The sequence below is a fragment of the Pollachius pollachius genome, assembly GCF_949987615.1.
Source record: "Pollachius pollachius genome assembly, chromosome: 3".
Lineage (NCBI taxonomy): Eukaryota > Metazoa > Chordata > Actinopteri > Gadiformes > Gadidae > Pollachius > Pollachius pollachius.
The window spans coordinates 44441345-44453844 of record NC_136936.1 but is presented as its reverse complement, the minus strand read 5'-3'; the positions used below and the strand labels follow the sequence as shown (position 1 = coordinate 44453844).

The 12500-nt window shown below is 42.8% G+C and overlaps 1 protein-coding gene across 1 annotated transcript in view; it reads left to right on the top strand.

Annotated features, from left to right (window-relative positions):
- The window catches only part of LOC307072803 (receptor activity-modifying protein 1-like), a 33375-nt gene that overhangs the window by 15113 nt on the left and 5762 nt on the right, over positions 1-12500 (top strand). Inside the window, exon 2 of the mRNA XM_079732287.1 lies at positions 4074-4209. Within this exon, the coding sequence (XP_079588413.1) occupies positions 4074-4209 (136 nt within the window). The remainder of the gene's footprint in view (positions 1-4073; positions 4210-12500) is intronic.

Here is a 12500-nt window from a genome sequence, read left to right as displayed (position 1 = left end):
ATATCGATGGGTGCCCATGGGATGTATGCAGTAGGCACAACCACATATACGCACGCGCGCGCACACACACACACACACACACACACACACACACACACACACACACACACACACACACACACACACACACACATATTCACATTCAGACACGCGACCCCACCCCGACCCCCTGCAGCCAGCCACTGGCAAAGCATTACATGACACACAGATGAACACAGTGCATTGTGGGAAATGCCCAGGGCAGGTCCACTGCAAATTTCAACCATTACTTTTTCATTGAGTTATTTCAGGTTTACTTTATTGAAACAGACAAGTATGACAGATTCCATGGTTTGGGTTTTCAGCTGTGACCTCTGAGCTAAAATAAATAATAAATTATTTAAATAAGTAAATCATTTAAGACAACCTGAACAAGCGTTTAAACAGGTATAAAGGGAAAACTTTTGTTGTGTCGAAAAGGACTTTTGCCTTCATTGCTCATATGATCATATAATGCTATGCGTAGCAATAATTAGCAATATAGCAATAATTCAGATGACAAGAGTTCCTCTCCAAAAGCCTTCTGTGGTAGACTATGGGTACCCCCAGCCCATTCTGCCGGCGATTTGAATTCACCCTGCAGAAGGGTCTGGAGAAGAGCAATACATTTATTTCTGCCTCCGATACGTTTTCGCGGGAGCCAATCACCAACAGCAGCCTCCCCAGACCAAGCTCGATCGTAGATTGAGCTTGGTCTGGGGAGGCTGCTGTCATTTCCTTCAGCACAAGAAGCGTGATCAACGGGCCTAGTCAATAGCCAGACTACTTCTGTGGGGGAACCCATACTGATCGAGACAAAGGTCGACGAGTGTCGTGGTCAGCAATACTCTTAATATGAACCTCAAGAAAAGACAGCTTGATTCAGGTCTTGTTGGCGATGGTGTGAAACGATGAGACGGGTTGCATTCAAATTCACAAGCAGCCTGTGGTTATTATTGGTATGTTAAAAATAAACTAAAAACATGGCACTGGTGATTCAGTGATCAGATACATCCTTGAAAGGGTTTGTTTGAGATACTGGCCGAGCACAACGTTGGTAGTGCTCAGTAGCTGGAGATGTTTAGGAAAAGAGTGCTTTAGATTTATATACACAAGCGCACACTTATGATCACACACACGTGTTTAGGAAAATACTTTTAAGTATAAAAATAATTCCTGAGTGCTTTAGATTTATATACACAAGAGCACACTTATGATCGCACACACACACACACACACACACACACACACACACACACACACACACCCACACAAACACACACACTTTATCGTTGATGTTCGCTTCAGTTCTATGGCCCCTCTCCCCTCAGAGTTTGTCTGCAACTTTGGAGGAATATAACAAGCTTTAAGGTCTCCTAGCCGTATACTTTTCTTTCTTTATTCTTAATTTGAGTAAGTACTTTTTATTTTGGCACTTAGCTGCATAGCATTAGCAGAATGCCTAATGTATGGGTTTGACCAGAGCACTGAGTGCTGACTTCTATTTTGTGAACAGGAAGTGCGGAAGTAGCCAACTGTTCTTTTCACACCTGTGCATAATCACGGGAGAGAGAGAGACAGAGAGGGAGAGAGAGAGAGAGAGAGAGAGAGAGAGAGACAGAGACAGAGACAGAGACAGAGACAGAGACAGAGACAGAGGCAGAGACAGAGAGAGAGAGAGAGAGAGAGAGAGAGAGAGAGAGAGAGAGAGAGAGAGACAGACAGAGAGAGAGACAGAGACAGAGACAGAGACAGAGAGAGAGAGACAGAGACAGAGACAGAGACAGAGACAGGGACAGAGAGAGAAATGGAGCAAGTGGGAGTAAGAGAGAGAAGGAGCCAGAGAACAGAAAGAGAAAAAGAAGACAGAGAGAGAAAGATAGAGGAAGCAAGCGAGAGAGGAGAGGACAATATCAGGTAGAGATGAAGGACATTACTAAAGAATCGTAACTCAAATTAGACGCAAGATTATAAAAAGATGGACAGAGAAGAGGAGGTGGGGGGGGTGAATAAGAGACAAGACGAGACCTCGGCAAGATGAGGGAGAGCCTAAGAAAGGAAAGAGGAGGAGGAGCAATTAGAAAGACATTAGAGCATGTCCTGGTGCATTATGGGTAATGTTTTTTTGACAGGCAGGCATGTAAAAACTCACTCATATTTTTAGTGTGACAATTTGAACCCGTCAGTCTCATATTCTGTGCTAATTAGGGGAACATTTAATCGTTTTTCTGTGCTTTTATCTAAAGCACTTAGAGCTGTAGAGTCACTTCTTATGTAAACGCATTTAACCTCACAAAGCCTGAGACAGGCATGAGGGGTTTGCACTGTGTGTGTGTGTGTGTGTGTGTGTGTGTGTGTGTGTGTGTGTGTGTGTGTGTGTGTGTGTGTGTGTGTGTGTGTGTGTGTGTGTGTGTGTGTGTGTGTGCATGTTTTGTTTTCAGTCATTTGGATATAGAATATAACAGAATGTCCATCAGCAAATATTACATGTAAATATAATTAATAGCAGATCTCTTTCTTTCAATGCAAGCAGTAGCTGTGGTGATGATGCAGCAAAGTATCTTGCCAGAGAACCACTGACCACTGAAACTTTATTGCTTGCATTTACATTTCACAGGCCAGACGGAAACATAATATTTATCTTGCAAAAAATTATCCAACTTCAGGCATTGATTGCAATCTAACACAGATATAGTTTTAACATATACAGCACATTGAAACTGTAGCTAATAAACATACTGGTATTTAACTATATGCACAGCATGGAATCTGGATATCACTCACACAGACCGGTAGGCCATCAAATCATTTAATCCGGGCCGAATGAAATGTTTGGACAGGCTAATGAAAGGCCTGCGACAGCCAGAAATACTCATGAGCATTTGATTAACTGATATGTGTAAGGATGTCAATATAATTTCAACAAATAGGATATATATATGAATAAATATGAGTAAATTAACCCAAAATGAACCTCTAGTAAACCTCAAAGCAAAATGCCTCCAGCTTCGACACCTTTAGAGAGATGTCAAAATGATAACATCTCTCTAACACATCTCTGGTTGTCAGTTAGTTTACTGACAAACGGACTGTAAACTGTTCACAACCATGTAACTGTCCAAATTAATGGATTCCGATTTTTATATAAATAGTTTACACTAGAAGACGAATGCAAAACTGCCTCTGAAGGAGTATGGATATAAATATTTGAAACAACATAAAACAGTTGCTGATAAATCCTTTCACCCATTCATGCAGAAACATTCCATCTCTTTGACCCAATAGAAAAACCCTTTCAGCTGAAACGAGCCAACTGGTGTTCTGGCATTGCACCATCTCAGATTAACATATCAGACCAGCCTTTATTTCCTTCTAGCAGTTGTGTAAATCAATACTACATCCATGTTAGTGGTAATAGATAGACAATGGAACAAGTGAAATGTCAAAGATAACAAGAAGAAACAACCCTTTTCACAAGCATGGGTTCGTTCTGAGGCTGAAGGAGTTGGCAGGATCTGTGTGTGTGTGTGTGTGTGTGTGTGTGGTGTGTGTGTGTGTGGTGTGTGTGTGTGTGTGGTGTGTGTGTGTGTGTTTGTGTGTGTTTGTTTGTGTTTAGCCCTGCGGCTGTGGATGACTCTCTCCTCTGTTGTATAGCCTCTCCCCAGAACCACACACGATAGCGAACTACGAGCACTGCCAACTCTACCAGCATAGCGTTTGTAGCACTGGTAGCGATGATGCTACCAGCTCCATTGTAGGTTAATGGAGGCAGAAAGCGACAGAACTACAGCAAGTGGTGCTAACGGCGCTGTTTCTGTTTGCCGACTCTACAACACACCCCGCTGGAGCATTTATGGCATCTTGCTGTATAGGATTATGCTCCATCAAATATCTCTAGTATATTAGTCAACAATCCTTCCCTACACGCATACATATCCAACAAAGGTCCCGGCCCCCAGGTCAGTGATGAATATGTGTCAACGTCTCTCTCTCTCTCTCTCTCTCTCTCTCAATGTAGATACTAACTGATACTCTCTCTCTCTCTCTCTCCCCAGCGTGCCAGTGTGTGTGTTTGCTGGGCTGTGGGCCCCACTATGAGTACGCTATGGAAGAGTTCTGCCTGGCCCGGTTTAAACTGGACATGCTGGAAGTTGAGCAGAGCCATTGGTGCCACTGGGATGAAACACTGGAGTGAGTGGCAAACACAAACACGCACACACACACACACACACACACACACACACACACACACACACACACACACACACACACACAACACACAAACACACACACAAAGATGTATACGCAGTGGCAGAAAATCACACCACATACACACACAGACAGACTGACAAGTGAATAGGATAAAAACATTGAAAAACACATGTTCACATACATGTATTGATCACAAACACACATGCAGGCGCACACCCCCCCTTCCTTAACACATACATGCAGGCATGTGCACCCACACACACACACACACACACAATCGCACACGCACGCAGGCACACACACACACACACACACACACACACACACACACACACACACACACACACACACAGACACTTACTTACTTACAGTAACTATGTAAACACCAGATAAGCTTTATACAAATCTCTTGGTAAAGCTCTGATGGTCTTGGATCTCCCCTCTGATGTGGGAGTCTTTCCCTGGCCCAGGGGGATTCTGTTGGTCCCCTTCCAACATATGATTAAAACCTGGCTTGGAAACGGTGTCAGAACCGGACACGGATGAGTGTGTGAGAGAGAGAGAGAGATAAGGACACGGATTAGTTTGTGTGAGAGAGAGAGATATATATAGAGAGAGAGTGTCAGAGAGAAAGAGAGAGAGATTGTTTGAGAGATTGGGTTTGAACAAAGATGTGGTGACACATTTACGTATTCCCAAATGGTAGCTATCAAGAAGCTACGTACAAACATGACACCAATAACACACTAAATAATAAATACAAGAAGAATGCAGCAGTGGTGTGACACCACACAGCTCTTACACAGTGGGGTACCTTAAAGCGGGATTCATAGTCCCCGTCACACTCAGGGCTGGTGCATTTATAGATACTGTTCTGCAGTGAAGTTTTTGTGGACAAGGAGGTCGCACACTCTCCTTTTGGAGTTTCTAAATGTCAGAGGTGTGCGACAGGCGACACACGCTGTATGAACCTTGCGCAAAGGCGGGGGATTACGTCATTCTCAGTTCATGCACGGCGACTATAAACTTGGTCTGTAAGATGGAATCCCTGAAGGTATTACCGTCTTTTTTTCTCACTCCATCTGTGTGTTTGTGTGTGTGTGTGTGTGTGTGTGTGTGTGTGTGAGTGTGTGCGTGCATGCGTACAAGTGACAAATTTGTCCTCATGTATTTGTTGACACATTTGTTTAAAAGCATTTCAATTCGATTTGTATGTAAATACATACAAAAATACATACAATACATACAAAAATACAAAAATGTGTGATCACAGTACGCAAAAGCATTCCCAGAATTCATCTGCCTTCATCCGGTTCTCTGCTAATACATAATAATACAAATGAAAGAGAGGAACCAAAGAACTGGATGAGACTCACTCTTTCTCTCTTTATCTCTCTCTTCCTCTCGTTCTCCCCTTCTCTCCCTCCCACTCTCACTGTCTTCCTCTTGACTGTAACTCTCTATAACTCTTTATTTTTATATATCGATTTTCTGTGAATGGTTTAAAAATGGACCCATGAAAAAAATCTCTCTCTCTCTCTCTCTCTCTCTCTCTCTCTCTCTCTCTCTTTCTCTCTCTCTCTTTCTCTCTATCTCTCATCTATCTATCTATCTATCTATCTATCTATCTATCTATCTATCTATCTATCTATCTATCTATCTATCTATCTATCTATCTATCTATCTATTTATCATATCAATCTCTCAACTAGGTCATAATTTTGAGACTCAACTTCACACAGAAAATTTCTTTGTTGACTTGATTGATACTGTGTCTGGACATATTCCCTTTCTGATATTTAAAGGTCCCATGGCATGCTACTTTATGGATGCTTTAATATAGATATTAGTTGGCCCCAAACACAGTATTTGAAGACGTTCCCGAAATTCAGCCGTGGTGCAGAATTACAGCCACTACGAGCCAGTCGCACATTGAGCTTTCCCCAAATGCGCCGTTTCGGTGTCTGTAGCTTTAATGCAAATGAGGAGGAGAGAGGCGGGTCAAGGAGGAGGGTGGGGGTGTGGCCCTGAGCAGCTTGCGGCCACGGCACCATGCGCTCTGTATACAGTGGATATATCGCAATGGCGAGGCGCACACAGCCTATAGCCGTGTTCTGTAAATATTCTAGAACACACGGGAGTCCTGGAGCTCTATATCTAAATAATATCATATAGATATCTATATCATATAATATATATTATCACGTTCAAAAGCTGTGTGAGCCTCAAGACGATATTATGAATCTCAAACGACCACGTCTGGTTCACCGACGTCTCTGGTTCTTCCACGTCCACATCAATCTGAAGTAGACTGAAACACGATATGGAGGAGAAAGGGATTGTTGCCCACGATTGTTGACCGCGGTTTTCTCCCGCCGGAGCCTCGCTGCCGAGTGACCGCCGCCTCGGCAGCGGTCAGCGCTTAGGCACCACAGCCTCCTGCAGCGCCGAGGCGGTGGTCCCTCGGCAGCGGGAAGCAGGGCTCAAGTGGGAGACATTCACGGCCAACAATCCCTTTCTCTTCCATGTCTTGGTTCATATACTTCATGGAGTGAAAGCCAGAGTTCCTTTCCCCCAATTCTTTCTCAACCATGGCTGAGATAACCCCCACTACGAGTCTCGTTGTGGAAATACCAGAGACGAGAGTCTGACGTGTTATGCGCCATAACACCAACAGCAGAATGGTTATCCAAATAACAAGGAAGTCCTGGAGCTCTATATCTAAATAATATCATATAATACATAGATATCTATATCATATAATACATATTATCACGGCCAAAAGCTGTGTGCACCTCCAGACGATATTATGAATCACAAACGACTTTGTCGGGTTCTCCGACATCTCTGGTTCTCCACTTCCACATCAATCTGAAGTAGACTGAACCGCACGCTGCCTGCTGCCGCGTGGTGGTGCTTCGCGGTGGTGGTGCCTCGCGGCAACTGGCGGCAGGCAGCGTGCGGTTCATGTACTTCAGGGAGTCAAAGCCGAAGTTCCTTTCCCCCAATTCCTTCTCAACCATGGCTGAGATAACCCCCACTACAGTCTTGTTGTGGAAATATAAGAGACGTCAAAGAACCGACGTGTTATGCGCCATAACACCAACAGCAAACACTTGTGTTACAGTGTGTGTAATCACACACACACATGTGGCGCTCGCACAGTCGTGTCTCATTGGTGGGCCACATTCTCTGGGCGGGCAAGGCAGAGAAAGGGGAGAAGCTTAGATCCTTTATGATGCCATATGGGACTACATTCCAAATCAGCGCGCTTGAGCCTCCGATTTTTCAAAGGCGAGAAGAACACCTAGTGCTCGTTTTACACCGAACGCAAGTTTTAGCCACTGGGGGACCATAGGCAGGCTTGGGGAACTCATGTTTATGTTAGAAAACCTCATAAAGTGAGATTTTCATGCCATGGGACCTTTAAGAACAATAATTTCATGCTGTAATGTGCTGTTGTAGTTTGCTGTACACCACTTTCGTTATCCCTGGTGTTTTTTCAATGGGCTTTATAAATAAACCAACTTCACAATGTGTTTTATAATATCTTATAATTTATCATAATTTAAATTGTATTTTCTTTTCGCTAAGACTTTTGGATGGGAACCTTTTATCAGTCAAGATGGATTTGATCTCTGTTCACTCCCCTTGGCAATAGTGGAACATCAATAGTGTATGTGAGTTACAATTAACAAACATTAACGACAGTTCACCAATTGACGCTTCAAATGGATTCATAGGCATGTTGCATCTGACATTAATTATGAATATCACATAATAATGAATGAGTCTGTTGTCAATAAGGAAATAAGTACTAAATAAATACAAACTCTCGAAGGTCATTTTTTTTATATTCCAGTGCTGGTTATGAGCTGTTGAGATACAAAGATTGGTAGTTGTATTTGTGGAGATGAAGACGAGGACTTTTTGAGCAGGCTCAGACGCCTACCTTCAGGACCGGGAGTGGAGAGGAGAAACATTGCGCTCTGTTTTCTTAACCTTAGGCAGGAAGTATCTTTCATTATTTAGGAGCTTGACATTTCCTCCTCGGTTCCTCTCAGAGCTGTACTTTACGCAGAACCTAACACAGAACCACGACAGTGACCTATAGCACTCACCTATAGCACTAGTGCAGTTAAATGGGGATGTGTGTGTGTGTGTGTGTGTCTGTGTGTGTGTGTGTGTGTGTGTGTGTGTGTTTGTGTGTGTGTGTGTGTGTGTATGTGTGTGTGTATTTTTGTGTGTGTTTGTATGTTAAACAGGAATGGACGTCATCATCGGAAGCTATGGACAACCAAAAGCAATAAAAAGTGTTAGGTATGTATGAGTGTGTGCGTACATGTGTGGGTGAGTGTAACCTTGGGGATCCGCAATAGAAGATAAAGCTCAGAGAGAATAGGCTTTATTGGAAGAGACAGAAGATGAAAGACCCATTGCTCAACTGAGCGATGGGCTCCTCACTACAAGACAAAGGAACCAAACCGCCATTTTATTTATCGTTTGATTAGAAAACACAAACTGCACGACCATGGTTGAGAAACCTCCACAAATTAGCAGTTTTCTCATGGCTGGCAGCAGTTGCAAAATCAGCTAGATAATCTGATGCCTTCCTCGACGCTCCGAGCCCCTTCTGTGCTTCGGAGGCGATGTCAATAATCACAGACTAATGGACCGTTCAAATAGCACATCCACGATCAGGATCTGTGATTATCTTTCCACGCCATCGCGCCCGTTACTCCCCCACGGACCGGTTCATCACGCACAGTCATTGACCCACTCACTCACTCTTTCATCCACTCGTCCCGTCTTTCACGCATTTCCCACATTCACTACTTCACTCCTTCACTCCTTCACTCTTTCACTCACTCAGTCACTCACTCATTTCATTCACAACATTCCTTTTAAACGATGATGAAGACTAATCTGACCGTCCATGCTTGACCTAAAATACCTCCCGACATTCAAATGAGGCAAGTACCCCTTGGCAAACTGTTAATATGAGCTATTTTCATATAATAAGGGCTTAACATGAGATACGTAGCATCAGGGGTTGATTGAGACTAATTAGGAATAATTAAGACAGATATTTCTGCCCTCTCCAGTTGTCGTGGTAGCCTCCCAGGGGTGGTGAAGCAGAGATAACTGTGAGCCATCCCTCTGGTGTGTTTTCCCTCTTCTACCCCCATATGGTTGGCTTTGGGTCCTGGAAAGTCATTAGCAAAACATTGCTAATGCTGACACGAATTACATCCTACGCCGGTTGAAATGCTTCATTAAATCATAGTTTCCCCCCCCCACCCCCCCACCACTCTTGCTGTGTTATGAGCAAATGACGTGTTTCCCTGATCTCAGTTGATACAAATTTAGGAAGACGCATTTGAGTGTTGAAGTGGTGAGCTGATGGAGGCTTATGATTAAAATGAGAATGGGTTGGCACTGGGCGGTCGTCCAATACCAGCAGGGCTATTGCTTTGAATACAATTACATTCAGAGCATTTAGCCTTTATCCAAAGTGACTTACAACGGTTCATAAACCCATTCACACACTGACGGGGGAATCAACCATGCAATCGGGAGCAGTTACAGTTGGGGTCGTGTGCCTTGCTCAGGGACTCCTCGAAACTCGGCTATGAGGAGACGGGGATTGAACTACCTCCTGAACTACCACCGCCCCAACCAATTAATGAATTGATAAATTAATGAATGAATGAATGAAAAGGGCATCTACCAAAGCTAGCACTGCATGAAAGCGTAAGGAATTCAAAGGTGTTCAGTTGGTGGCCATCAGCAACCCCACGGCTAGATGCCACTTAACCCTACAAACTTCACTCTTCATTTAGAAAAAACAAAAATATGAGATTAGAAACAATGTGGCTTTGGTCCCACTAAACAGGGTCAAAAATGTCCAAACAAAAAAGGATGTTCAGATTAATACGATCATGATAAAGTAGCAAACAATACCGTACCAGCCTCCCCTCTTGCCCTGACCGTAATAAGAGGGCAGAACCAAGATGAACGTTTCCTGTAGCCAGCCTGGGGTCAGCGGCTTCTGAACAAACACTTTACATTTGTGCAAAAAGTGAATTTTTATTGGGGCAATCCTGCTCTGCCACCTGCCGTGGCCCACTTATGGGTCGCTACCCACAGTTTGAACACCACTGCTCTACACAGGCTGGGGGTCCCTGTAGAGGCAGGACAGACAGGCTGACCGACAGAAAGACAGACAGACCGTCTACTGACCTCGTCTCTTAACCCAGCCAACCATGTGTGAGGGATGAAATCTACATCGTTTAAGTGGTCTTTTCAAGACTGAAGACTGGGAAAACTGTGTGTGTGTGTGTGTGTGTGTGCGTGTGTGTGTGTGTGTGCAGGTGTGTGTGTGTGTGTGTGTGTGTGTGTGTGTATTTTTGTGTGTGATTCCTTCATCATTCATGTTTGTTGTGCTACAAGGGAGAAATGTCCCGTTTAGCTGCATTCCCCGACGACTGGCCAGCGTGAGACATATTAGCCGTGTGAGTGTTGGCGTGGGTGCATCGTAGTGCTAGAGACAGCTGAAGGCAGTGGTTCCCAACCTTGAGGTCAGACTCCACTTGGGGTCGCCTGATATACATTACATTAACATTTACCTTTAGGGCATTTAGCAGATGCTTTTATCCAAAGGCGACTTACAATAAGTACATTTGGCAGAAGAAAAGCGATATGGGGGCGCTGGAGATTGCGACCCCATATGTATATCAGAGCTTATTTTAAAGGGTATCATAGAAGCTCTGTATATATTTACTGACACCCCTAATGATTCAAAGCCAGGAGCAAAACACTTGGTCTGTAGTGGAGTGAGTCAGTGACATTTATGTACATTAATACGGGTAGATATTGATTGGGTGAAAACAATTTGTGATGATGCAGATGTACATAAGCTACAGTTGCGCTCACAAATATATTTAGAGCTACTAATGGGGCCACGGGCAAAATAAAGTTTTGGAACCAGTGGCCTACAGTGTAATGCGCTAGCACAGTATGGATCGATAGACCTGCAACAGGCTCATGTTTTTTAATGTTCAAAAGCAATAAAAAACATTTACTCTGTTTATTGGGATATTTCAATTTTAAATGTAGTTCTTATAGGTTTGCCAGTATCTTTATTAAGTCTACATCATGATTAATTTGTTCCATAACAGACGCATTTGTTTTATACATAATATAAACACTTCTTCTTTTGATATATCTTATTATCCCAAGACACAGGGCTACCGGCTTCAGTTCAAACAACACGACTTTGACCATACACAATATATCGTTGGATAATGAAACTATTGGATCAGATGTTTATGGTTTGTCACAGACAGTGTACATTGTTTAAAACACGAGTTAGACCACAGAAACTAGTAGGCATGGATTTATAGAGATATAGTCACATAAAATACACATAGCTGATACCAAGTTTCCTTTGTTCATTAATCAGTTAGGTGTTTCAGAGAGCTAGCCTCTTAAAGTAACTTAAAGTTTGAATTCATATTTGTGTAATTCATTGGATTACACGTGTCAATGACAAAACAAGGGCAGGTAGCGCCTGCAGCAAAAAGCTCTGAAGAGGACACTCCAAAAAAGGGGGTCTCTTTGAATTTACGGGATTAGCATCCTCCGAACGGAATGGAAATCGCATCAGAGGGATGGAAGACGCTCATCCCTTTGGAGGATGTCAGCCTCCAAGAGAGGGTTATGCTTTTCGTATACTCCTATTAATTATTTAAACCAACCTAGCTGACTAGCTAAAAGTCCTAATCGGCTTATAGATTTCGCACAGAAAGTACCTAATCAATCAAACAATTTGAGATTACACCCCCTTTCATGCTCATTGAAACAAGATAAAACAAATAATAACTGAATGCTTTACATCCACAATATTTAATTGATCTCTACAGAGACTAAAGTCATGTCCTTTATTTCTGATGTCTCCCGCCTCACTCTCTTTCCCCTCTCTCACTGACCTGGATGTCCCTATTTCCACACATCCTATTGGTCACAACCCAATAATCTATTATATCTATTATAGTACATTAAAAGTAAACATAATTAATGTATAATTATTAATGTCTCATACATATCATGAATAATTTCCTTTTAAACATATATTATTACAGCTATTATTGAATACAACTGTATTTTGGTATTATTATTAATTATCGATTTCCTAATTTACAATTTCCTAATTGATAACAAATTGAGAATTTTATGGTTGGTCTTTTCAACCTGATTAGACTCTGGTG